Below are 27,152 nucleotides of genomic sequence, written 5' to 3' on the forward strand. Positions count from 1 at the left end.
TGGCTCCCTTGATGTTGGTGAGGGAAAGGACCAACTGACTTGAAGAGGGATTGGGTGAGGAGGAGGAGCTCCTCCTTATCTACTGGATTTCTTAGGGGAACCAAGGAAATAGGATGTAATGTGTCTGGATGGGAGGGTAGGGGAAGAAAGGCAGCCCATAGGGCCCACCTTGAGTTTTTGGGTCTCCCATAGCCACCAGTGTGGGTTCTTACATCGGACACTATGAACCTCTGGGAAGGCAGGAATGGACCTCAGAGGTCTTTAAGCTGTCCCTACCCACAGTTATGTATCTCTGCTCTTCAGTGGGGATGGGGTTCATTAAAGTTTCATTTGGCTCTCATTTGGCTTTCATTTGGCTCTCATGAGGGTCTCTCAGAAGAAAAGACCCACAGCCTGAATCTAAGTTACAGTGTTTGTTTTATACCAACTCCTCACTCCATGAGCTCTCCCACCCTTTATGACCCCACTCTCATCTTAAGAGTCACTCCCTGCCCTAGCCAGTTTGGCTCAGCAGTTAGAGGGTCGGCCCATAGACTGAAGGGTCCCAGGTTCGATTCTGGCCAAGGGCACGTGCCTTGGTTGCAGGCTAGTGTGGGAGGCAACCAATCAATGTGTTTCTCTCACATAGATGTTTTTCTCTCTCTCTTCCCCTTCCTCTCTCTGAAAAGCAATGGAAAAAATATCCTCTGGTAAGGATTAAAAAAAAAATTAAAAAAATCACTCTCTCTGTCCCATTTGTCACCTCACGACCTCCACTCAGCTTTCATGACCCCACTGCCACCTTCTGTCCTAATCTCTCTCCTTGCCCCTATATGCCTCACTGCCTTTGGCCTCTACCACTTTGCCCTTATACTCCCTCAACATCACCTCCCCCCAACCCCTTGGTCCACCTTCTTCCCTGGGACAGTGCCTTGCCTACCTTGTTCCTGGCTTTCTTCACCAATGACCTGTGCATATGGAGAGAGGTTAAGGATGTGGGAGTAGGGGAGGAGAGAAGGCTGGGGAAAAGCAGAAGAAGAAAGTGAAAGAAGCTCTAGAGGAAACCACAGGGCCTATAGGGTAGGAGGGGTCATTGCCATGGTAACCTCTGGTTGTGGGGGAAGGGTAAAAGGTCCCGTAGCCTGAGGTCAGTTGAAACCCACCCAGAAAAGAGCCCTTTCTCCCCAGTTGCTCTTCCCAGCAGCCACATTCCTACAATCTGCCTGCCATTTACTGAGCACTTGCTATGATATGGGCACTTTGCTAGGTGCTGGCTTCAGTTAGTCCTGCCCAAAAGAAGTGCTCCTTCTGATGGAGGAGACAGACCTGTGCACACAGACCTTGTGTCAGTTCCTTCTCAAAGCTCCCTGTGGTCAAGTGTGGGCTGGGGCAAGTATTTCCCACAACCTTGTTTTCCTAAAGGCTTCATTCTTGCCCTGGCTCCAACTGCCATTCCTGCTCTCTCTGCTTCTCCTACAAGGGGTGGGGCCTCCTCCACCCCTTTCCCAGGCTCCACTACTGTCTTGGCTCCTTGGCCCAGTCTCATTCTCTGAGCCTGGCCCTGTGCCTCTCTCAGCTTCCCAGCTGTCTGGACCTTGAATTTCTCAAAGCCTCTCTGCTTTTTACCCCATCACTTCTCATTCACTGATTCTGTCATCAGGCCCTTAGTATGTGCCAGATTCTCTTCTAAACAATTGATATGAATCATTTAATTCTCAACAACCCTATGAATTCCACTTGACAGATGAGAATATAGCCACAGGAAGAATAAGTAACTTACCTAAGGTCCCAGTACTAGTAAGTGATACAGAGCCCAGGATTTGAACTTGGGCAGTTTGGCTCCACAGCCAGTGTAGTTAAATACCCACTATGATACACTGGCATTGAGTTTTCAAAGTGAACAGTAGCCGCTAATTTCCCCCTCTCTACAGTACTTACTGCCTCCATATTTCTTCCTTTCTATCATGTTCCTGTACAAGGAAGTGGAGAGATAACTTCCAGACCACCCAGTTGCTAGCAATGTGACCTTGGGCAGTTTTTACTTTTTACTTCTAAGCCTCAATTTGCACCTTACTTCTAAGCCTCCACATCTGTAAAACTAGGGAGGCTAGAGAGATATTAACACCTATGTCATGAGGTTCCTGTGAGGATTAATTATAACATTATGATACACCTAGCACCTGTTAGGTGCTCAATAGATTAGATGATCTTTCAGATCCCTATATCATCAACTCCCTTGGCCCAGTTCCACCCCTATCTGCTCCACTTTCTAGATCAGTCACCCCCACCACCCCGAAGTCTCACCCACCCCGGGCGTGTCACTTCCTCCTCTGCAGCCTCCCAGATCAGTACACAAAGACTGCCGCTGCCGCTGGAGGACAGGCTGCTCGCACCTGTGAGTACCAGGGCACCAGCCCTCCTGCTTCTTACTAGCCCAGGCCCGACCTGGTTCCAACTTCCCAGGAAGAGGGTTCTGACCTAAAGACACCCAAGATTCAGTTGAAACTTGAGCAAGGCTCTGAACTCTTGTCTACATTCCTAAAATCCCATCTTGTTCCTTCCTCCAGTTTCACAAGCCCTCCTCCCCACCTATCTCTCTTGCATCAGTTTTCCAAGAATGGGCTGGAGGGAGGAAAAGGTGAGGGAACGTATGAGTGCTATCACCTGAGTGCCTGCCATGCGCCAAAGATTATGTCAAGGTAGGGTTCTCTCAATATTACTCCCCAGCTGCCATCCCTGCTGCTTAATGAGCTCGCAGTGGGGGGGGGGGGGGGGGTAGGAGGGCTGCTCAGCTCAGGCCTCCTCTGTGGCACCTTGGCCTCAGATCTCACACTCCTGGGAGACTAGCCCAGTGGCTCAGTTCTCTTTCCTTCTGGAGACTGAGTGGACAGCACAGGGTTCTGCTTGACTTGGGAAGATCTGGATGGATTGGGAAGCCACTGTTTCTCAGCTGCTGAGGGGACAGTAGGGTGTGTATTGGAATCAGAATTGAGTCCAGGAAATTGGGACAACCAAGGAGGTAGAGAAGGGAGACGAAAGAAGACCCCCCCCACACACACGGAAAGAGAAAGGTAGAGTCCATTTGGGCTACTTGGAGAGGGCACTAATTTCGAAGATGATACCTGGGTTGGAGAGAAGGACAGCAGCAAACCAACCACGGGGCCTGACCTGTCTCAGTCCCTGTTTTGCCTCTAGTGCACTCTGTGACCTTGAGCAAGTGACTGACCACTCTGGGATTCAGGTTTATATTTGTATAAAGAGGGGGTTGAAGTAGAATCTATGGTTAGGATCAGAGAGAAGCAGCAGCAAAACAAAGAGCTGTGAAGAAGTGGAGAAGAGAAAAACAGCAGAGGTGTAATGAAACTTTTGAATAGGAAGGGGAGAGCGAGGCAGATTAAAAGAAGTGGTGGGTCATGTATCCATAAGGAGGGGAGAACAAGGAGGAGAGGAAATTAGAAGGGGATTGGCGTGGGCTGTTGAGGGAGTCCCAGGGCCCCCTTTAGGGGAGATGAGTGGGGCTTGAGGTTTCTGGGTTTGTCCTATTCGAGGAACCAGTGTATCATGGGGGCCCCACCTATGAGAGATGAGTCAAAAGTGGGCTTTGTGCTGCAGCATATCCAGCCTCCCGACCACAGGAGTGCAGAGCAAGCAAGGCTGAGGTTACACTGAGCCCGAGCACTGGGCTGGCCTCTCACAGGAGGGTGGAGCCTTCCTTATGTACACGTTTTACACCTGAGGTCACAGGTAGTGGGGAGCAGGGCAGGGTGGTAAATGACTTGGCACCCCACCCCTTCCCCACACTCTGTGCAGAGCGTCAGGATTTGAGTCTAGGTCCAAGCTGAGGAGGAGGCAGATGCTTCATGACCAAGGGTTAGCTGGCCTTTCTCATAGACCACTGATGGGGATGTACACTGGCACCATCTCCAAGGAGGTTATGTTGGCAATACTTAACAATATTATAAATGATACCTATTTATTGACCTTACACATCCTCTTCCAGGGATTTATCCTACAGATTCACTTGCACACAGGTGAAATGATAAAATATATGAATTTTCACTGCAGCATTATTTACAAAAGTGAACAATTAGAAACAATTTAAATCCCCACCATAAGAGACTAACTACAATATGCTATATCCATGAGATGGAAAACCCTATGGCTGTAAAAATGAACAAGGAAGTTCTTAATTTTCTTGGGTATTAGGATCTCTAAGAAAAGTTAAAAGAAAAAAAAATTAAGATGAAAAACTGTGTAAAGCATTCTACCATTTGTAGAAGTCTATCATTTGATTCTACCATTTGAAGAGTGTATATATAGGGTGTTCCCCAAAAATGTATACACACTTTAACAGCTGACAGCTCAATTTTGAAAATGAAATGTATTTTAATAAACACTACCTTTATAATTATTCAAAGTGTGTATAAAATTTTTGGGACACCCTATATATATGTGTGTTCACATTAGTTTGTATATGCATAAAACAATCTCTAGAAAGACTGTAAGTAATAAATGATAATAATAAATGATGGTTATTTATTTGCAGTGGGTGTGAAAACAGGTGGATGGGGGATAGGACTGGGAGATTTCCCACTATCTTATCTAACTTTGATTTTTTTTATGGTGGTAAAATACACATAAAATTTATCATTTTAACCATTTTTAAGTGTACAATTCAGTGGCATTACAATGCTGTGCAACCATAAACACTATCTAGTTCCAGAACTTTTTCTTCACCCCAAAAGGAAACTTCCCATTAAGCAGTCACTCCCCATCTTTCCCTCCTCCCCAACACCTGGGAACACTAATCTACTTTGTGTATTTTCTAGTCAGGCTATTTTATATAAATGGAATCATACAATATGTGGTCTTTTATGACTGGTTTTGTTCACTCAGCATAATGTTTTCAAGGTTCATTGATGTTGCAGCATGGTCAGTACTTCATTCCTTTTAATGGCCAAGTAATATTTCATTGTATGGATATACCATATTTTGTTTATCCATTCATCAGTTGATGGATATTGGGTTGTTTCTACCTTTTAGCTATTGCAAGTAGTACTGCTATGAACATTCATATACAAGTTTTTGTTTGAGCACCTATTTTCAGTTCTTTTAGGAATACACCTAGGAGCGAAACTGTCAGGTCATAGGGTAATTCTATGTTTTAACTTACTGAAGAATCACCAAACTGTTTTCCACAGTGGTTGTACCATTTTACGTTCCCACCAGCAACAATAAGAGTCCCATTTTTCTCTACATCCTCATCAATAGCCATCCTAGAGGATATGAAGTGGACCTCACTGTGGTTTTGCTTTGCATTTCCCTGACAAGTAATGGTGCTGAGCGTCTTTTTTTTTTTTTTTTTTTAATTCTCACCCAAGGATATCTTTTCTATTGCTTTTCAGAGAGAGTGGAAGGGAGAGAGAAACACTGATGTGAGAGAGAGATTGGTTACCTTCCACATGTGCCCCAACCAGGGTCGGGGATCAAGCCTGCAACCACAGTACGTGCCCTTGACCTGAATCAAACCCAAGACCCTTCAGTCCTTGGGCTGAAACTCTAACCACTGAGCAAACTGGCTAGGGCTTGAGCGTCTTTTTATGTGCTTGTTGGCCATTTGTCTATCTTCTTTATGGAACTATCTATTTAAATCCTTTTCCCATTTATTTTTATTTAATTTAAAAAATATACCTTTATTGATTTCAGAGAAAGGAAGGGAGAGGGGGAGAGGGAGAGATAGAAACATCAATGATGAGAGAGTCATTGATCAACTGCCTCCAGCGTGCACTCCCACTGGGGATCGAACCCGAAACCTGGGCATGTGTCTGACCAGGAATCGAACAGTGATCTCCTGGATCATAGGTCGATGCTCTACCGCTGACCCATTCTGGTGTCTTTTAATGCACAGAACTTTTATGAAGCCCAATTTATCTATTTCTTGTTGTTGCTTGTGTTTTTTTAAAAAATTGTTGCTTGTGCTTTTGATGTCATAGCTAAGAATTCATTGTCAAGTCCCAAATTATGAAGATTTACCCCTGTATTTTCTCCTAAGAGTTTATAGTTTAAGCATTTTTAGGCCTTTGATTCATTTTCAGTTAATTTTTGTATGTGTTGTGAGGCAGGAGTCCAACTTCATTATTTTACATGTGGATATCCAGTTATCACACACCATTTGTTGAAGATGATTTTTCCTTATTGAATGGTTTGGCATCTTTGTTGAAAGTCAGTTGGCCACAAATGGATGGGTTTACTTCTGGACTCCCGATTCTATTCCATGACTCTATGTGCCTGTCCTTGCACCAGCACCACATTGTCCCATGATGCTGGGAAGTGTGAGTGCTCCTACGCTGTTCTTTTTCAAGGTTGTTTTGGCTATTTATGCAACTCCATATGAATTTTAGAACCAGCTTTTCCATTTCTGTAAAAAAAAAAGAGGCCTTTGGGATTTAACTTTTTGATTTTTGAAGCATGGTAACGGGTTGCCTATTCAAAATTTTCATTAATCAGTTTTTTAAAATCAGAAATTTAGCCCGGCCGGGTGAGGCTCAGGGGTTGAGCGTCGACCTAGGATCCAGGAGATTAGGGTTTGATTCCTGGTCAGGGCACATGCCCTGGTTGCGGGCTCGATCCCCAGTCAGGGGTATGCAGGAGGCAGCCGATCAATGACTCTCTCATCATTGATGTTTCTATTTCTCTCTTTCCCTTTCCTTTTCTCTTTCTGAAATCAATAAAGATATATTTAAAAAATAAAAATAAAAATAAAATCAGAAATTTACCTGGCATTTCCTAGAAGTCATTCCAGGAATTACTCTGCCTTCAGGCTCTTTCTCCACTCTAGATTCCCTTTGTGAAAAGTAAAGAAAAAGTTTTACCACCCCCTGCTCTTCCTTCCTGTTATCCTAGACCTTTAGAAAGATTTCTTATGATCTAATCTTTACTCCTCTTGCTACGTCAAATACAGCTAACCTTCCCTCCTCTTCCACATACTCCATCTTCTCTAGCTTGCTTTCTTCTCATTCCTACTCCCCAACTTTCCCCCTTATTTAGAGCCTCTGACCCTCTTCCCTTATATAGAATCCAAGATTATAAAAGCTACAAGAGCTGTCAGATTATTCAATGCCCTCACTTTACAGATGAGTGGAAACTCAGGCTCAGAGAGAAAGTCTGAACTTGCCACAGCCAGTGAGTGACCGAGGCAGGACCAGAATCTAGTCTGTTTCCCACTGTTTGGTTCTATTTCCACTATGGCCTGGAACCTTGGTAAAGAGAGCTGAGTATAGACCTTAGTGCCTCCAGGCTCAGGCCCCAGACTCTTGGCTAGGCCATTTTGCCCACCCTGGCCTCTTGAAGTCTGCACACAAGAAGGATGGGTCTTCTCTAAGGTCCCTACCATGGCCTGATACTTGCTCCTTTCTGCCATTTTGAAGAAACTGCTGAATCCATAGAGGGAAGTGAAACTATGAGGGGAGATAAAGAGTTGGGGTAGAGTTTTGAAAGTGACAACCACAGGCTAAGTTTAGAGGACTGAGAACTTAAAAGGGTCCTCCCTAATGACCCATGTGTCCCTCTTTATGTCCTATTACAGACCATGGTGGCTTTGTCAATGGTTCTTGTTTTCCTGCTGGTTCTGAACAGAAGTGAGAGTGAATTGGACGCCAAGATCTCATCCCCAGGGAAGGCCACAGAATGGGGGGATCCTGATCTGTCCCTGCCAGGATCCTGCCAGCCAGCCCCTTCCTGCAAGAAGTGCATCCTTTCACATCCAAGCTGTGCATGGTGCAAACAACTGGTAAAAATGGGCCTGTGGCCTTTGAGCCATGTGTAGATGTATGTGCAGCCTGGATATATATCTATGATTCTGTAGGCACATGTGTCATTTTTCTGGGTGCACTCTGCAGTCCTGTGTGTGACTGTGTCTGTGCACATAGGACTCTTGTGTGTGATTGTGTGCGTGTGTGCACAAACACACATGCAAGATTCCTGTGCATGTACATTTATGTCTGTATTGTGTATTTGTGTATGTATGGACAAGACTTGTGACTATGAATTTGGAGGAAGTATGTTCTTGTTGGGACTCATGCTTGTGTATAGGTAGAGAGAGCTATTGTGCATGTACAGATGTGAGAAAGTGCCAGTTCGGGCTACCATAACAAAATACCATTGACTGGGTGGCTTAAACAACAGGAATTTATTTCTCTTAGTTCTGGAGGCTGGAAAGTCCAAGGCCTAGGTGTTCACAGATTTGGTTCCTGTTGAAATTTCTCTTCCTGGCTTTCAGATGGGCTGCAGATCAGCTCTCTTGTGTCTCTTCTTATAAGGGCACTAATCCCATTATGAGGGTTCTACCCTCATAGCCTCATCTAACCCTAATTTCTTCCCAGAGGCCCTATCTCCAAATACTAGCACACTGGGGGGTAACCAATGGCAGAAAGTGTGTGACTGGGTTTCTGAGTCGGTGTTGGGGGCCAGCAGGGGGTATGTTCCTAGGTATGTATCAGCCTGTGACTGGGAAGGTAGAAGGGAAGGAGTTGGAAACCTGTGGGTTTGGGTGGAAGGCATGAGTTACCTCAGTGGCCAAGGAGGATGTTGGGGAGCAGGTGTCTCTCTGGGTGGTCAATAAAGCTGTTCTTTGTTTATGCCTTAAAGAGACAGGGTTCATGGAGTGGCAGAGCATGAGGGGTTCCTGAGACGGGGTTGGGACAGAATACTCTCACAGAAAAAAGGAGAGTTAGATGAGATAAGAATTGAAGGCAAGCTCACTAGGAGGCAGAGCTATAGAGGCTGAGCAGGCCCAGGAGAAAGGCACATAGTGAATCTGAGATGACTGGAAAGACTCAGTTTGCAGGAGGCAGAGAGCAGAGGTGCTATGTGCGGGCTCTTGGGGCAGTTGGGTATATGTCTGCTTCCTCCAACCCCCAGACAAGAGGCTGGCACCCAGGCCAGCTGAGAAGCCACTCAAACCATTTCCTTCCTCTGCGGCTCCCCAGCCAGTCCCAGGGGTACTAGACATATTAGGGGATGGGGGTCTCCCCTTCTGTCCTAATCCTTTCCTCTTCCCGGGAACTGTGAGTCTTAGCCTGATCCCCTTCCCATTTCCACCTGAGCAAGCAGGGAGGTTGGACTAGGAGGTGGGGCTCCTCCTTTTTCGGTGGTAGTGAGGTCCCTGAGATTCTCAACAGGAAGTCTGTGGCCCTAGGGGGAGGGGAAGGGTAGGTGACTGGGGAAAGGGGGGAGTTGAGATAAGGGAGGAAGTGGGTTCTGACAAGAAAGGCCCGGGGTTCAAGGATAGCTGTGGAAGGAATGGGAGGGAATCAGAGGGGCTCAGAGAGTTGACAGAGAGGGGGGCTTAGAAGTAGCTGGTATTGCAGGCTGGGAGCCGGCCTTCCAGTTCTGAGGGGCGGGGTTAGGGTCCCAACGCACCTACCCTTGTGGTGCAGAACTTCACGGCATCAGGGGAGGCGGAGGAGCGGCGCTGTGCGCGGCGTGAAGAGCTGCTGGCTCGTGGCTGCCCCCCAGGAGAGCTGGAGGAGCCCCATGGCCGGCAGGAGGTGCTGCAGGACAAGCCGCTCAGCCAGGGCGCCAGGGGCGGAGGCGAGGGGGCCACCCAGCTGGCACCGCAGCAGGTGCGAATCACGCTGCGTCCTGGTGAGCTAGCAGGGGCAGGGTCGGGGCAGAGATCTGGGATTGGATCCAAACACGCCCTGCTGACCCCCATTGCCCCACCCCCAGGGGAGCCCCAGCAGCTCCGGGTCCGCTTCCTCCGTGCCCAGGGATACCCTGTGGACTTGTACTACCTTATGGACCTGAGCTACTCCATGAAGGACGACCTGGAGTTCGTGCGCCAGCTTGGGCATGCCCTGCTTGTGCGACTGCAGGAGGTCACCCATTCTGTGCGCATCGGTAAGCGCCGCCCCACCACCTGCCAGCCCTCTGCCTCTAACTTCAACCGCAGCCTTAGCCTCTGCCAACGTCCTGGACACACAACGGCCCCACCGGCCCTCTCCCAGTTTTTAACAGGCCACAGGTTGCTTATCTCTCTCCCCTACAACACCCATCTTCTAGGTCAGAGCTGGAGGGGATTTAAGAGACTGTCCATTTCCAGGAAGGGTAACTGAGGTCCAGAGTCTGGAGAGGCTGTGTTCAGACAGCTCCCAGGGGTCAGGCAGTGCCCTGGACCTACCAACTAGGATACTGCCCTGATGCCACTGTCTCAGCCCTGTGTCTCTTGGATAAGGTCTAAATGTCACTGTTCCTGGCTGCACATTCTGTGCCCAACTATTCTCTGTTCATGATCCACTCCTTTGCCTCATGCTGCTACTACACCCTACAACTTGCCTTCTTCCTCAGCTTTCAGGAAACCCCTGCCTGACCCCTGTTGTGCCCTTTTCTTAATCTCCTCCATTCCCCCACTTCCCTGAGCTGGTGGACTCAGCCCTTTGCCCTGCCAGGTACTGGGTCCTTACCCTCTAGGAACACCTGGCTCCCATTATCTCCTCTAGGATCACCCCAGCCCTCCACCCCTCATGGACTCCTCCCTTCCTAGTCCTCAGCAGTGGCCCTTCCATGCTGCTGCTGCTGCTGTCCAGAGACTTCTGGCTCACCTTTCATGCCTCCCCCCACCCAGGCTTTGGCTCCTTCGTGGACAAAACGGTGCTGCCCTTTGTGAGCACAGTGCCCTCCAAGCTTCGCCACCCCTGCCCCACCCGGCTGGAGCGCTGCCAGCCACCCTTCAGCTTTCACCATGTGCTGTCCCTGACGGGGGATGCTAAGGCCTTCGAGCGAGAGGTGGGGCGCCAGAGCGTGTCTGGCAACCTGGACTCACCTGAAGGTGGCTTTGATGCCATTCTACAGGCTGCACTCTGCCAGGTGAGGAGGTGGGGCAGGGAACTGAATCTGAAGGACTATTTGGAGCCAAGACTGCTACCTATGGTTGTGCAGTACACAATTCCAGAGAGTTTCATTTGTATCACACTGTGGTTTGCAGATTTATTTTGACAATTTCCCAGTAAATTGGAGTAAAATATCTTGAGGAAGAGACATATTTTTCTAATTCACAAGAAGGCCTCCACTAGCAGCAACCCTGCCTAGGGGGCTAGGGAAAAGAAGCAGGGAGCTGGAGGCAGGGGTATAGACAAACCGACTCAGAATGAGGCTGGCCAAATCTTTGGCTCACATCGCTGGCTGGGGTGGCTCAAGGGCCATGTCCAGGTGCACAGCCTACCCCACCCCCCACCCCAGGAACAGATTGGCTGGAGAAATGTGTCTCGGCTGCTGGTGTTCACTTCAGATGACACATTCCACACAGCTGGGGATGGAAAGTTGGGTGGCATTTTCATGCCCAGCGACGGGCACTGCCACTTGGACAGCAATGGCCTCTACAGTCGCAGCCCAGAGTTTGTGAGTCCCTCTCCTCCCCTAACCCCTTCCCATCTGAGCCACACCTCCTCTCCTCCCAGGACCCCCATCCCCAGCCTCATTCTCCTTACTGGTAACCAACCTGCTGTCTTCTCCAGCAGTTCCACCCCCACTGCTCAGGCTCCCTAGCCCCCCTCCCCCTTGCCGAGCCCCCAGGGTTCCTGGATTCCCTGGGCTGAGGGCACCCTGAGTGCTGTGGAGGACCTGTGGTACTCATCTTGTCTCCACTCCCTGCTCCAGGACTACCCCTCTGTGGGTCAGGTAGCCCAGGCTCTCTCTGCAGCAAACATCCAGCCCATTTTTGCTGTCACCAGTACCACACTGCCCGTCTACCAGGTGAGAGCTGTCTGGATGGCAGGCCCTCCTACCCTGAACCTTCCTCAAGTTCCTCAAAGATCCATTTTCCTCTCCCCCATATGCCCTCCTTCCAGACCCTCAGAAGCCCATTTCTCTGGAGTTGTGACCCATGATTTCTCTCAACTCCTCATAATTCAGGAGCTGAGTAAGCTGATTCCTAAGTCCGCAGTGGGGGAGCTGAGTGAGAACTCCAGCAATGTGGTACAGCTCATCATGGATGCTTATAATGTGAGGAGCCAGGGTGGGGGAGAATGGAGAGGGCAGGAACTGGGGCAAAGTGGGAAGGAGCCCTCAGGAGGGGTGGCAGAACTAAGAGGGAATAATCACTTTTTGAGTAACATTCCACATCTCCTACCTGCCGTTTGCATAGGGCTGTCTTAATAGTTCATTCACTCACTCGATCTTACATTCATAAATCTTAAGTGTCTGATTTGTGCAGAGGATGTAGCCCAGCTCTGGGCAAATAAGGAAAGTAATATTCATTGAGCTTTTATTACATGCCGAGCACTCTCCTAAGTGCACACACTGTTTGCTAACTCATTTAACCCCACAAAAACCCCTGCTTGGTAACTATTACCATCCCTATTTTATAGATGGGGACAAAGACACAAGGAGGCTAAGTGACTTGCCCAAGGTCGCCAGGTAAAAGATAGAAAGGCTGGGATTTGTCCCTTAGTCAGTCTGTACATAAAGAATGTAGCCAGTCGGCCATGGCTCAGCGGTTGAGCATCGACCTAGGATTCAGATCACGGTTTGATTCCCGGTCAGGGCACAGGCTTGGGTTGCAGGCTCCTGCAGGGGGTAGCCAATCAATGACGACTCTCTCATCATTGATGTTTCTATCTCCCTCTCCCCTTCTCCCTTCCTCTCTCTGAAATCTATAAAGATATATTAAAAAAAAAAAGTAACATCTTGCCTTAGCTGGTTAGGCTCAGTGGTTAGAGTGTCAGCCCTCCGACTGAAGGGTCCCGGCTTTGATTCTGGCCAAGGGCACGTACCTCGGTTGTAGGCTCAATCACCGACCCTGGTTGGTTTGAGAGCAGGAGGCAACCAATCTACGTGTCTCTCTCACATCAATGTTTCTATCTCCCTCTCCGAACCCCTCTTTCACTTTCTCTGAAAAGCAATGGAAAAAATATCCTTGGGTGAGGATTTAAAAAAAGAATTTAACATGTAGCCTGCTTTCATTAAGCTTATAAACAATTCAGATGTTCTTCACAGGACCCATAGAATTTTACGGTAGAAGGAACAATAAAAATTCCTAAGTGTTTCTGGGGTTTAGGTCTTATCTCTATAATTAGACTGCAGGCTTCTTGAAGATAGGAACTATTTCCGAAAACCACATTGAGAAAATCTGAGATGGTATCAAATTTTCCAGGACAAAATCTGGGGGAATTGCCCTTTAGGCCTTGTATGTACACAGGTTATATGTCCTGATTATTTAAAAACACAGCCACTACATGTTTACAGCACCTGGCCAGCCCCTGACCCCCAGCAGGCCCTTGCTGCAGCTGCACTGAAATGCTGTTAGATCTCCCTGTACAACCCCTCATGATTCTCACAGGTCCTGCCTGCAGGAATGCCTCCAGAATAGGCAGAATGGAAAGAGCCCCAAGGTGGGCTGAGGGCAGGGTTCTGGCAGAATTTAGAATGGTTGGAGAGGGCATGAGGTGGGGTCAGAGTCTTGCCTTCATGTGTTTACTCATTCCCTTCCCACAGAGTCTGTCATCCACTGTGACCCTTGAACACTCTCCACTCCCTCTGGGGGTCCACATCTCTTACAAATCTCAGTGTGGAGGTCCTGGGAAGAATGATGGTGAGGCTGGGGACCGGGGCCAGTGCAACCATGTCCGAATCAACCAGACGGTAAGTGCCAGTTAAGATAAGTAGAAGGGGCCCTGGCTGAGTAGCTCAGTTGGTTAGAGCATTGGCCCAGATACGCCAAGGTTGCCGGTTCAATCCCCGGTGAGGGCACATAGAAGAATCAACTAGTAAATGCATAAATGGAACAACAAATTGATTTTCTAAAGATCAATTTAAAAAAAAAGGCAGAAGGAAGTGGGGGTAGGAGTAGGAAATTGAGGCAGGCAGGAAATGATGGGGGCAGGCACAGAGAATACTGCAAAAGCTTGGGGTAGTCCTCCACCCACCCTTTCAAAGGGGTTCAATGACTAACTTCCTCAAGCATATCTCTAGGAGATGGGTGTTAGCATGACCTTGTCCCTTAATTTATAAGGAGTTGGGCTCTGGATGAATAGGTTTGGTGTGTGTGCCCGTGTGCACACAGGTACACTCATGAGCTTAGTCTCATTTCTACCCATCCTATCCTCAGGTGAATTTTTTGGTTACTCTCCACGCTACCCGCTGCCTCCCAGAGCCCCATCTTCTGAAGTTCCGAGCTCTTGGCTTCTCAGAGGAGCTGACCGTGGAGTTGCACACACTGTGTGATTGTAATTGCAATGACACCCAGCTCCAAGCTCCCTACTGCAGTGATGGCCAGGGGCACCTACAATGTGGGGTGTGCAGGTGAGGGTCTCTAGCTTCCTTTTACCTATGTGGCTTTCCACAAATACAGCCCCTGTATTCCTCCTCCTTCACCTTCCATCCTTCCACTGGCATCTCTAGACAAGTTTTTCTTAGACATCCCTAGACTGCACCCTGATTTTCATCTCCTGAAGCTTCTCAGATATGCTGAAACCCTCCCCTCCACCAGAACTCCCTCTGCTCTTCTACTCCTTGGTACTTCACCATATTCCACATCCCTTCAGCCACTGTCCATCTCCAACTCTTGTAGACCTTGGGGTTAGAGGATACTGGGAAAGACAGATCAAGGGATGGTCAAACTCTCTGACCCACCTTCCCCTTCCTTTCCTTCCCCTCCCAGTTGTTCCCCAGGCCGCCTGGGTCGGCTCTGTGAGTGCTCTGAGGCTGAGCTGTCCTCCCCAGATCTGGAATCTGGGTGCCGGGGCCCAAATGGGACAGGGCCCCTGTGCAGTGGGAAGGGACGGTGCCAGTGTGGACGCTGCAGTTGCAGTGGACAGAGCTCTGGGCGCCTGTGCGAGTGTGATGATGCCAGCTGTGAGCGACATGAGGGCATCCTCTGTGGAGGTACCTGGGAACTTTTGGGAGAAGGGAGGGGTAGAGTGGCTCTCCCAAGGGTATGAGGCTCTGGGACCTTCAAGGCACTAAGGGCAAATATCTGGTGTAGGAGTCAGGGCATGCATCTGACATACTTGAGAGGGAATTGCGTACACAGGAACAGGTAGCTCTAGGCTGTAATGTCCATTGTGTGTGAAGAATATGGTTGTCACCCTGTGCGACTCTGCTCCAGGATTCGGCCACTGCCAATGTGGAGTGTGTCACTGTCACGCCAACCGCACGGGCAGAGCATGCGAGTGCAGTGGGGACGTGGATGGCTGTGTCAGTCCTGGCGGAAGGCTCTGCAGTGGGCATGGACATTGCAAATGCAACCGCTGCCAGTGCTTGGATGGCTACTATGGTGCCCTATGTGATCAGTGCCCAGGCTGCAAGACACCATGCGAAAGACACAGGTGAGGCCTCGGGTCTTGCATTTTGGGAACAGGCAGTGGGGCTCACTAATCCACTGCCCCTGCCTGCTTTCCTGCATGTGGTGTGGGTGACAACTGCCCAGTTGGTAACTTACTGGCATTTACTGGACAGGGACTGTGCAGAGTGTGGGGCCTTTAAGACTGGTCCCCTGGCCACCAACTGCAGCATAGCTTGTGCCCATACCAACGTGACTCTGGCTTTGGCCCCTACCCTGGATGATGGCTGGTGCAAAGAGAGAACCCTGGACAACCAGCTGTTGTTCTTCCTGGTGGAGGATGAAGCCGGAGGCAGAGTCATACTGAGAGTGAGACCTCGAGAGAGTAAGTGGGAAGGGATGCCTTGGACATGCCAAATGGAGCCCTAGATGTTTGATGGGTAGAGCCTCAGAACTCAGGTTGGAGAGGTAAAGATAGAGGAACCAGGCTAGGGATTGAAGCAAAGCTGTGAATCCAGGCAAAAGTGGAGGTAATGGACCAAGTGGAGAAGGCTAAGGAACTGGGCACTGAAGGTAACCCTGCTGGGTTCCTTTTGTTTTCAATGACAGGTAGGGCTGGGGAGGCTGAATGGGGCTGCACACACACTGGGCAACTGTTGATCAATCTGTGCCCCAGCCCCCAGAAGTCTTTCTGTTTCACCCCCACAGAGGGAGCAGACCACACCCAGGCCATAGTGCTAGGCTGCGTGGGGGGCATTGTGGCAGTGGGACTGGGGCTGGTCCTGGCTTACCGACTCTCAGTGGAAATCTATGACCGCCGAGAATACAGGCGCTTTGAGAAGGAACAGCAGCAGCTCAAATGGAAGCAGGTGAGGCTGCCTCTTAGTTCACTGGGCTGGGTTTTACTTGCTTTCTTTCCTTGGTTAGGTCCTCTTGCTCCCTGCTTTCTTATTCCACCCTCAGCCCTGACTCCTCCCACTGAGGCCCCAACCCAGTCACCTAAGTGTATGCTGCCTGTCCCACCTCTCCGCTACTTTCCATAGGCTCCTGGGGTCTGGCTCATTTTCTAGGTTGGCTCTTAGGGCTAAAGGAGAAGTCCTGGGACTTTCCTCACCATTTCCAACTTCTTCCCACAGGACAGAAATCCTCTCTACAAAAGTGCCATCACGACCACCATCAACCCCCGCTTTCAAGCCACAGAAAGTCCCCTTCTCTGAAGGGGGTAGGGTTACTCACCCCAGGGTTGTTCTTGCTGAGAAGATGGTGAGAATTGGGGCTATGGGGTCTATCAGGCAGCAGCCTAGTAGGGGACTAATCACCACCTACTTCATTCTCAGAGTGATACCCACAAGGGCGGGCCTCCTGCTGCAACCTTTCTTCCCTACCTCATATGGAGTGGGGGTTACCCCACCCACATATACAATAAAGTGTCTTACTTCAGATTGCAGATGTCATTTGCTTTACCCCAAGGCCAAAGCAGGCTGTGAAGCCTGGGCTGCCTCTTGCCACCTAAGGGCAGGGAAAGGTTCTCAAACTTGAATGTGTTGGAGAGCCAATATGTGGCTGCCTGGGAAACACGGGGGGTGGGGGTGTGCTAGTGAATTAATTTCCAGGTAAGGCTAGAGGAGCACAGACCACACTTAAACAAACACTGTATATGCTGGTATCCAACCTCATTCTGTCTTGTTCTGCAGGTTTTTTTCTTAGTCAGAATTGATACTATATATGTATATATATATATACTGGATACCAATTTTAACTCTTCTTGTTGCTAGACCATGGAGAAGGGGAGTTTTAAAGTGGTGGTTTATAGGGTACTGGAAGTTGTAGGATGGTTATATTTGGGGGGAAAAAGGAAGACCATGTTGGCCCCAGTGAGAAAAATTCCCCAAAGGATATTCTTTTCAAAGATGAGATAGTATGTAGAAAAGCCCCATTTTCTTTTTATTTAAATATCCTAAATATATCACGAAGGAACATACACTGCACTTTAATGGTAAAAAGATACAAGTTTATAACATCTTATAAAAACTACCATTTAAAAGTGATCTTGTTCATTCGATATTCCCCCCCAATAGCAAAATAAGTATATTAAAAAAAAAAAAAAAGAGAGGGTGGAGAGGAAGGGTAGGAGGGATTAAGATAAAAGCCCCAGAGCTACAGCAGAGGCAAAGAGCATCTGGGGAGAGGGTTAAAAGTTGTGGCAGGGCTCTGTGCCTCATTTAACCCTCCAATGTCAAGCCATGTGGCACAATCAGTAGCTAAGTGATGACAAGAGGTTGTTGGGGTGGACGGAAAAGACTTGGGGTGCTGGGAAGGGCAGGGCCGGTAGGACCTGGTACAGCAGTTCACCCAGGAACTGGTGCTCTTTCCCAGGCCCCCAAATTCCACATCCTGGTCTCTGAGAGCCTGCCCTATCTCCCTTTCCCTTCACTCCAAACACACCTGAGGCATCTTTCCAGTGCTAGACCCCATCCCAGAAAATGAAGGGTGGGGTGTTGGGCCCAGGAGCCTTTGCAGCGGTCTTAGTCTGTGGTTTCCCTGGGGTATAAGTGGGGCTCCTGGGCCCCTTGGGCTCTAAATCATTCCTTTCACCTCTTTGCTCCCCTCTCCTTACACATCCATGGCCCCAGAACATCAGCACCTGGACAACTGAACTAACCACTTGCTCCTGAGTCTCCCCCCACACCCAGTCATTGGCAGGGGTGGTTCTGGTATGGCTCTGCACATCCACTTAGTTTCCCCTCTCCCACGCCTCAGGCAGGAAGCCGAGGCCTGTTGGGGGCCAGGGCACATTCTGACCTAAACACACATTCACACACATAGGGGCACTGATCACTTACATGATTCTCTCCACACCCACCCACCCACCCCACCCCACAACAGGTTAGCTCCAAGTGCCAGGGAGCGAGGTCTCCTATTTTCAAAAGCGCTCTTGGGAGGACAGTTTTCTAAATGTGTCCTCCTTCCCAGAATATATTCCCAGCGGTCAATGATAGACAAATTTCAGCCTGAGCAGAGCACTCTCACAGAAAGGGGGGCTGGCTCACATGCAGAAAGATGCCCTGCTTACAGGGGCCACAGGGAAGGTTCTGTACACAACCAATGGGTGTGCAGCCTAAAGCAAAAGGCGGCAAATACATTCCCCAAAGCCTCCTCCAAAGGATCTCAGATGCTGTCAGGGAAAACCTAAAGGGTGTCATGTGTCTTTTCCTTTCCCTGAAATCTTCACACCTCAGAGGTATGGACTGCTCCCACCCCTCACTGCTATCTCTTCCAGAATAGGTTACAGTCAGGAGTTTGTTGCTGCTGTTCCCTACATTTTCTGGGGAAAGAAATCACATTTCCTAGAGGTTGCCATTTCAGAGCCCCACTGACAGCTTGGTCAGGTTCATCAAGTCTCCATGATTACTCCCCATCCCCCGGGTCAGGGCACGCCATAGAACACAGGCTACAAGCCCCAGAACCTTTCATAAGGATCCTTTTCTTAGCAGGAAGAGGATTTTTTATTTCACTTTAGAAAATTCATGTTCACAAGCCCCTGGCTTGGGTTAGAAACATCCTAACCCCCACTCTGTTGAATTAATCTTAAAAAAATAAAACACCAAAAAACCTCCAAAACAAAGCCCTCCAGTCTCCTCAATTGAGTTCCTCAGCTCCTGCTGAAACCTTATGCACTTCAGGTTTGGGGCGGGGGAGGTTGTTTTACTCTTATCCTCCCTTGCGCAGAGGGCCAGAGAAGGGATTGGCTCAATAATATGCCATCTCCGAGCATACAAACATGAACACTCACATACCACACACACATATCACTTTTTTGAGGGTAGATAGGATGGTGGTATTGGAGCAGAGAGGAGCAAAGAATACGGTTAAGAATAAAACCTGTATTAGGTTTCTTCCTCAGTTTTCTCTGCACTTCCACTCCCCTCAATTCTTTGTTGGGTAGGGATGGCCATCAGGAAGCCAAGATCTTGTTCTTTGGGACCAAAGGCCAGATCCCTATCTCCTCTACCTGAATACAGTGATAAGACTTGGGCAGAGAAAACAGCTCACAATGCTCAACAGTCATGTCAGGGAACACACCAAATTCCTTTGTTTCCTGAACAGTTGTTACTCAACTTAGGAATAACTTGGGTGGTTCCTAAGAGGGCACAAGGAGGAAGAACTACTTTGATATCCATGACTCCCCACTCAACACCTCTGTTTGGCTTAGGAATCAATGGCAGCGAGGTAGCCACAAACTACTTCTAAGGTCAACTGCCCAAAGAAAGAAGGAAAGGGCTTCATGAGCCACTCTCACCCAAGTTTCCTCCAAAAGGCACTTAGGCTGACCCCATTAGGTACCAGTGTGGTATGGACCATTACAACACCCACGGGCATAACTCTTAGTCTTCCCCAGAGGAAATAATAGGTACCTGTCCACTCTTCTTGGATCCAGCCCTCGTCTGCTCCTCCCACTGTTCTTCCTTTTGTCCCTAGTGTATAAGGAGGCCAAAGTAAGCTCAGCTGCAATCCCTGGTCCTATTCTCCTTCAAACAGGAGGTGAGGTGCAGGGCTGTGGAACACTGAGGATCAATTGCAACTAAAAACTCAATTCTGGAGGAGGGCTGGACCACCGATCGTCCCTGTGACCATGGCTCTATGCCTCCGGATTACCTGTATCCACAGTGCACCTACTGAAATTGCTTTTGGATAAACAAAAACAACAGGACAAACAAATAAACAAATCCCTCTCCCCAATCTTTTTCATTTCAGCTGCCAGTTGGAGTCCAAGGTTGTGGGAGCCACACTTCAGTCTTGGTCCTGTACTTTGAGTCCCCCACCTATGACCTCAGCCAAGGGTCCAGGGACTAGCTTTCCTACCCAGGAATGCTGTAGGTACTTCCCCGAGATACTCATAGTCTCAGATTATTTACAGAGCTGAGGCTCTGGGGCTGCTGTCCCCTGATGCACTCTTCTGGTCTCCTGGGTCCACTCCTCCAGGAGGGGACAGGTACACACGGGGTGGTGGTGGGACCATCAGACCAGAGGAGGGTGCGTTCTTCGGTAGATTCTTCTGATCACTCCCACCACCCAGGGCCCCTTGCGCCTATAGAGAAAACTGCCCGTCGGAAGTCTTGGACTGGCACCCTTGGCACATCCGTTTGTGTCTGAGTAATCGATCTGTCCGAGAAAAACACTGAGAAGAAAGGGAGGGTTAAGTGCCTGAGAGGAGAAACTCAGCCACCTGTTGGAGAGATCTGTCTTCCCCACACAGGAGGCACACGACCAATTCTATGTTGCCTCAGAATGTACACAGATAGCATGAGTGCACAATGGTTAAGAACAAACAAGCTCTGAAGTCTGAATCCTGGCTCTGCCACTAAGGAGCTGTGTGACTTTGGGAAGTTATCTAACAGTTTTCAATCTGTACATCCATCTATAAAACGGGGCTAAAAGTACCTACTCACACTGTAGCTCCTTCTTTCATTAAATTTTTATTATCTACCTCAAGGCAGGTACAGTTCTTGGGGCTGCAGATAGAGTGGAGAACCAGAGGGACAAAGTCTCTGCCTCATGGGCTTTCATTTTAGCGTTTTGAAGATTCAATGTAAGAGCATGGAGCAAAGCTTGAGACATAGTAAACTAGGAGGTGTTGTTATCATTTCTCATCTCTTGTTCTTTGTTTTGGTCCTGGCTCTTACATTCTCATCAGATCAGATACTGACCCTCAGTGCAGAGATTACATTTCTTCCTCCAAAGCACACCAGCTATAAAGTTTTGACTGAATCCTGGCTCTGCCCTTGATCTGCTGTGTCCTTGGGAAGCTTAACCTCTATCAATCTCAATTTTCCCACATGTGAAATGAGGACAACACAGCTACTTTATGGAGTAAGTCTAAGAACAGCGCAATCTATGTCAAGGATGCTCTCAAGCCCGGCCGGGCATGGCTCAGCAGTTGAGCATCGACCTAGGATCCAGGAGATCGGGGTTCGATTCCTGGTCAGGGCACATGCCCGGGTTGCGGGCTAGGCAGCCGATCAATGACTCTCTCATCATTGATGTTTCTCTCTCTCTCTCCCCCCCCCTTTCCTTTCTCTAAAATCAATATATATTTAAAAAAACGAAAAAGGAAAAAAAAAGGATGCTCTCACAGTGCCTAGCACAGATTAAGACCTTAAGAAATGCTATTACTGTTTTTATTATTATAATTCTTCTAACGGCCCCTCCCCATGAGCAGTTGCATAAGGCAAGAGAAATACACCTCACCCTGAGGTACTAACTTGATCATGGCCAGGAACGCTAGGTAGCCCTTTGTCAGACTGGGGGCTGGCACTGGTTCTTTGGGAAGGAAAAGTTTCTTTGGAGGGTGGATGGATGACATGTGAGCTTACCTGATGACACCGTTCACACTGGTAGGGCTTTTCACCACTGTGCACACGCTTGTGGCGCTCCAGGTGGTACTTCTGGATGAAGCGCATATCACATACATCACACTCAAATGGCTTCTCACCTGGCCCAGATGGAGAGAGAAGTTAATATCAGAGGTATACATAGCAGGGACCTTGTTCTAGGTATTTTCCCAGAAATTTTAACTTTTAGCACTGTGCAGACACCTAATGGGGAAGGGTCCACAAAGCTGCTGGTCTCCGTGACAATAGATACAGGGCCATGCAATCCCTCTACCTCATTCATTTACCTTCTTTCTTTATTTCTAATACTTACTCTTTAAAATAAACCCAACATAAAATAAAAAATAAAATAAACCTAATATGAACCACACGCACACACAAACTATAGACTATTCTCCCCCTTTTGAATATGAGCGAGAGACTTACCAGTATGAATAAGGATGTGCCTCTTGAGGTGGTAACTGCTTCTAAAGGCTCCAAAGCAGTGTTCACAAACAAAATTTTTGGGAATCTTTACTTGAAAAGAACCATTTTGTTCCACTACCACCACCTGGGGACAACAATCAGGCATACCATGAAGCTATCTCTGTCCCCTTCTTGCCCCGATTCTACTCAGGGTCTATTTCCAGTTGGTGGACAAAGTAACCCCTCTGATACTGTCATCTCCCATATCTCTTAAGAGTTCAGATCCTCTGAGAAAGGAGGTCGGGTGGCTAAACTGCCTGCCTTGTCAAGCTCATTATTATTTTTTTAATCCTCACCAGACGATATTTTTCCCATTGCTTTTCAGAGAGAGTAGAGAGGAGGGAGGGAGGGGAAGAGAGAGAAAGAGCAACATCAATGTGAGAGAGACACATCAACTGGTTGTCTCCTGCATGTGCCCTGACTGGGGGCAGGGAGTGAACCCACAACCCAGGTACGTGCCCTTGACCAGGAATCGAACCCACGACCCTTCAGTGGGAGGGCCAACACTTGAACCACTGAGCAATACTGGCCAGGGCCAAACTAATTACTTTTAATGGGACAAAAGGGGTAGTCTGCCTGGTCCTTTGCCACAGAATCTCATGCTTTCCTAACATTCCTTCCCTTACCAAGAATGTTGTGCAGAAGGCAGAGATCAACTACCAAAGTAGTCTCTGGATGAAATCAGGGTGACACACTCACTGGCTGTGAGGGACAAAACATCTAGGGAAAGCTCCAGGTTGAGCCGTAAAAGGAAGAAAGAGGAGGATTACCCATTACCAAACTACCAGCTTGGGGAAAACCCCATTACCTGCCTTTTTAACAGTCTTTTTTGAATGAGAGGCCTCAGCCAAGCTGTCTTCATCTTTGCGGCTCCGGGACTTATCGCTGTCTTTTCGGTGGCCCTTCGAATACAAATCAAATCTAAACTCAAGGGTTCATCTCAGAATACAAGACAGGAGATCAAATGCTGCTTTTAGGTAACTTGTAAATGAGAGCAAACCACCTGTCCAAAGGTTTAGAGAAGGTACGCATCCATTTCTTCTCCAAGTACTCTGGTCTTAAGGGGTTGTAGGTATAGACAAGACCTTCCTTTGCTCTCTAAAATACCCATATTCATTCATTCCCCAGCTGGATCCCCTTACCCCACTTTCCTAAACAGAAGCACTGAGGAATCAAAGCTTGGCATATCCTGGCAGAGAGCTTGGGCCGCCCGACCCCCAGGCGTCGCAATGGACTCAAGCGCTGTACCTGACTCGAGCACCTCAGCACATCAGGGCTACCTGCCCGCTCTCCATTCTCGGCCTGCTTGCTGGCAATCTGGCTCAGCATCATCTTCTTGCTGGCTGCAGTGGGAACCAAACTCACACCTGCTAGGCCTTCACAAGCCAGGAGACTTGCCTAAGTTGAAAGGAGATGAGGTGTCAGGTCACCTGGCAGGGCAAAAACAGGCTGCCATCCTCTACAGAACTACCTTTTACTCCTAACTATGAACAAACTGCTTCTCTCTAGGGAATGTCCCTCCTCACTACAAAACCCTGCTTCCTTCAAGAGTCCTCCCTAACTCATCTCACCAGGAACTAGTTACTTAATTTTGTCATCCATCATTTAGATATAATAATCAAGTATTACCGACACTTTTATCATTAGCACTGGGCTAGGTATAGTGTGGGTCTATATATTACTTTGAAGTATTTCTAGGCCTTGTGAGTGGGCATGACCCACTGAAGTGGGAGATTTCTAGAGGAACTTCCTCCTTCTTTTCTCAATGGCACTCAGCTTCACAGACCCCACTAGTACTAAATATATGTACTACCAGGTCCTACTAATGTTTATCAGTAAAGTTAGGTCATTTCTCTCTTTATATTTTAAATTCCCTATGTGTTGTCAATTATAACAGATATAAAAATTAAACCAGTTGGAAGGATTTTGGAGTTGAATATACAATTTCTGTTGACATACCACCAGGTCATTTATGTGTGTACATACTCACACTTTTTCACATTTCCTGCCTGACATGTAGTTTAAAAATTACATAAGCAAGGAATGTTTAAGAAAATTTCCTCTTTCCACTGTTACATTCTTCAAACTGACTGGTTAGCCAGAACTAGAGAATATACTTTTCTTACTGAAGAAACTTTTAAATAGTAGTTGGTTAGCAAACTTCAACAAGTGATTTATAAAGAATTTCCTTTTAGATGATCAGTATATCCTGTAACCCCATCTCTCACCTTCAAGGACTTTGGACTCAAAGGTCTGGAGGTTAAAAAACAACAACCAACCACCAAAGAAAACACACACACACACACAAAACAAAAACAAAAAACCACTTAGCCTTGCTGTTTGCATTACATAATCTTGGGCACATTACTCCACCTCTTTAAGCCTAAATTTCCTTAAATGCAAAATGTTTATCATAGTATCTATCTTCACAGCATTAAGAATTAAACTAGGATGTAAAATAGAATTAGCAGTGCCCAGTACAAAGTTAGTGATTAGTGAAAGACAGTCCTCTCAGAACAAGAGTGAACATGATGCTGTGAAAGGGGTTGCAAACAGACAAAGGAAGAAACTAAAGGGCTCCTATTCTACATGGAAAGGAGGAAGCTATACATGCAGCTGGAAGAAAGCCAATTATATTGTAATTAGGCTGTCATCCTGGTGAGACTGGTAGGGGAGGGTCCTTGGAAGAAAGCTGAGAGAGAAGCTAGAGATTACTGCACATAGCTTTCCTAGCCAGACGACAAAAATATACCGACAATAACCTATCATGTCATCCTGTCTTTCCAATCCGTCCTGTATCCCCACAATGACAATTACCTTCTAAATACACTGATCTGATGCCACTCTGCTACTTAAGATTCTTCAGAGTTCCCACTCTCTATAGAATAAAGTCTTAATTCCTTAGCAAGGTATAAATGACCCCTGGGTTACACTCTGCTTAATTCTCCAGGAAACAATTCCCTCACCCCGATTTTCCCATCCATCACTATCTATCCTGCCCCCTAAAAACTTCCCATTTAAATCCTTTCCTCAGCTAGCACACTACTTGCAGTACTCCCAAAGACATCACATTCTCCCATACCTCTAAGCCTCTGCCCATGAAGTTCTCCTTGTCTGAATGCCCTGTTCTGATTATTTATGTAGCAAAATCCTATGCATCCTTCAAGATTAATCTTTTTCCATCCAGGCAGAGATATCATTCTCTCTTCTGCAGCGTACTTATCTCAATTATTGCACATTCCTTTAATCAACAGATTCACGGAGTCTCTGCTACTAGTAAGCCACTATGCAAGGTAGTGTGAATATAAAGATAAATAACAGACCGTCTCTCTGTCTCCCCCCACCCGAACACATCTAACCTAGAAGCTTGCTGGGGACTGGGACAATCTCATTCACTTTCGCATCCCCAGCACAATGCCTGGCATATAACAAGAGTTCAAGAAATTCCTGTTGAAAAAAACAAATGAAGCATTCACAAGACTGTTCACTCCCTCATGCCCCTCAGCACTTAATGTACCAAGTGTAAACTGAGTACCTGTTGCTTTGCAAATGTCCCATCAGTGCCTGTGATGCAGTATAGCCTACCTCCTTCATTTGACTGGAAGCTCCCTGAAGGCAGGGGCTGTGGCCTGTCTCCTTTCCTTCCTCTAGATCTCCCCCTGGTGCTTAATACAGAGGTTGGCTCACTGGGTTGGTCAATATGTTGACTAAGGCAGCATTCAAGAGTGAAACTGCAAACACGCTTCCCAGTGATCTTGAAGGAGGAGGACTCTAGAGCTTTTTACCTGAGCCATGCTGATTTCTCACTTAATGCAACCCAAAAGTTCAGGGGTTTCTTGATCCACCTTTCCTTAAGACACTGTTGTTTGAAGAACTGTCACCAAATCACTGTAACAGCTCCTTCATGTCCCTTCAGTCCTGCTGCCATATTGAACTGCCTTTGTCTTCAAATAGAACTCAGGGTCCTCCAAATGGAAGATAGATGTTTCAAGAATTCCTGGACTCTGCCTGGCTCCTGCCTATTGTCTGAAGAAAAAGAACGTGCCGGTTTTGGTTTTCCAACTGAATTCTCTCGATGAAGTTCACGATCTGTTTCAGAAACCTGAAACTAGAAAGGGAGATGGGGCTGTTAGGTACAACATCCTCAGACTATACAACCTATAGTGAGCAGAAATTTTTTTTTTTTTTTTTTTAACCAGGTGCTATGTGAAGCTCAGAAAGAGGACATTAGTGAAGCAGAGTTATTTTTCTAAGTCGAAAAGAAACTGGTCTCTTGGCAAGGGGGGAGGGGACGGTCAAGAAGAGCACAAGTAACTGGGGTCTCTTGTGGAGGAACTGCAACAGGTCAAATGCTTGGATTTGCCATTTTAGGAATGGAAGAAGGGAGCTGCGGCCCTTCGGGGCTTTTGTGCAGAGTGGGCCGTCCGTGAAGCTCGTACTTTATTAAGGTGGCCAAAACTGGGGCGGAGAGAAACTCAGGAGCTATCACTGGGCGCTTGGGTAGCAGGCAGAAACCAGACTGGCAGTGTGCATCTGCGCCAGACCACACGTGCGCCTTCTCCGAGTCTGCCCGAATAGGCAGAGACTCATTGCGGAGGTGGGAGGCAGGCATGCGAAGCCCCGCGCGGCGCTTTCCTCCCTCCCTCCAGCCAGCCGCTGAGCTTCGAGAGAAGAGAGACGCAGAGCGCCGAGGAGCGTGCAAGGTGCGTGCTCGCGCCCGCGTTCCCTCCAAGCAAGCCCCCCTCTCTCTGGTCGGTAAAGCTCCGGGCGCGCGCGCGCGCGGCTCCTTCCACTCCCCGGGGAGCCCCCTCCTTCTCCACGAGCCCCTCCTCCCTTCCCCTCCCCCTTCTCGCGCGGCGCCCCACGGCCTGCGAGCTGCTGAAGCGCTGCCGTCTGCTCAGACGACGCTACGCTCCCTGGGGCGTGCTCCTACCTGCCGGGCGCGGCCTCCAGCTGTCTCACCCGCTGAGCGACGCCTCCTCCAGGCCCTAGCACACAGTGCCAACCCAGTGGCCGCCGCTGCCCCCGCCGGGACCGAG

The 27,152-nt window shown here is 48.2% G+C and overlaps 2 protein-coding genes across 4 annotated transcripts; one reads left to right on the forward strand and one right to left on the reverse strand.

The window, feature by feature from the left end:
• The first annotated feature begins 85 nt into the window (after window positions 1-85).
• ITGB7 (integrin subunit beta 7) lies at window positions 86-16,591 on the forward strand. Its single transcript, XM_016201335.2, has 15 exons — window positions 86-2,374; window positions 7,565-7,768; window positions 9,417-9,624; window positions 9,709-9,879; window positions 10,604-10,845; window positions 11,218-11,376; window positions 11,635-11,730; window positions 11,890-11,979; window positions 13,471-13,617; window positions 14,084-14,277; window positions 14,636-14,859; window positions 15,083-15,302; window positions 15,433-15,641; window positions 15,965-16,125; window positions 16,393-16,591. The coding sequence occupies exons 1-15, from the start codon at window positions 2,183-2,185 to the stop codon at window positions 16,471-16,473; spliced, it is 2,598 nt and encodes an 865-aa protein (XP_016056821.2). The 5' UTR covers window positions 86-2,182; the 3' UTR covers window positions 16,474-16,591.
• A 588-nt stretch (window positions 16,592-17,179) lies between these two features.
• Window positions 17,180-27,152, reverse strand: ZNF740 (zinc finger protein 740). Of its 3 annotated transcripts, none has more exons than XM_087814648.1 (7): window positions 27,047-27,152; window positions 25,899-26,221; window positions 23,362-23,511; window positions 22,926-23,015; window positions 22,075-22,198; window positions 21,631-21,749; window positions 17,180-20,435 (listed from the first exon to the last, which is right to left on the reverse strand). In XM_087814648.1, exons 2-7 carry the CDS (start codon window positions 25,905-25,907, stop codon window positions 20,346-20,348), a joined length of 582 nt encoding a protein of 193 aa, XP_087670774.1. In that variant the 5' UTR covers window positions 25,908-26,221; window positions 27,047-27,152; the 3' UTR covers window positions 17,180-20,345. The 3 variants fall into 3 exon arrangements, with proteins under 3 accessions (XP_087670774.1, XP_087670775.1, XP_087670776.1); XM_087814649.1 differs by having other exon boundaries at window positions 25,699-26,221; XM_087814650.1 differs by having other exon boundaries at window positions 27,076-27,094.

Source organism: Miniopterus natalensis, chromosome 2, assembly GCF_054644295.1.
Source record: "Miniopterus natalensis isolate mMinNat1 chromosome 2, mMinNat1.hap1, whole genome shotgun sequence".
NCBI lineage: Eukaryota > Metazoa > Chordata > Mammalia > Chiroptera > Miniopteridae > Miniopterus > Miniopterus natalensis.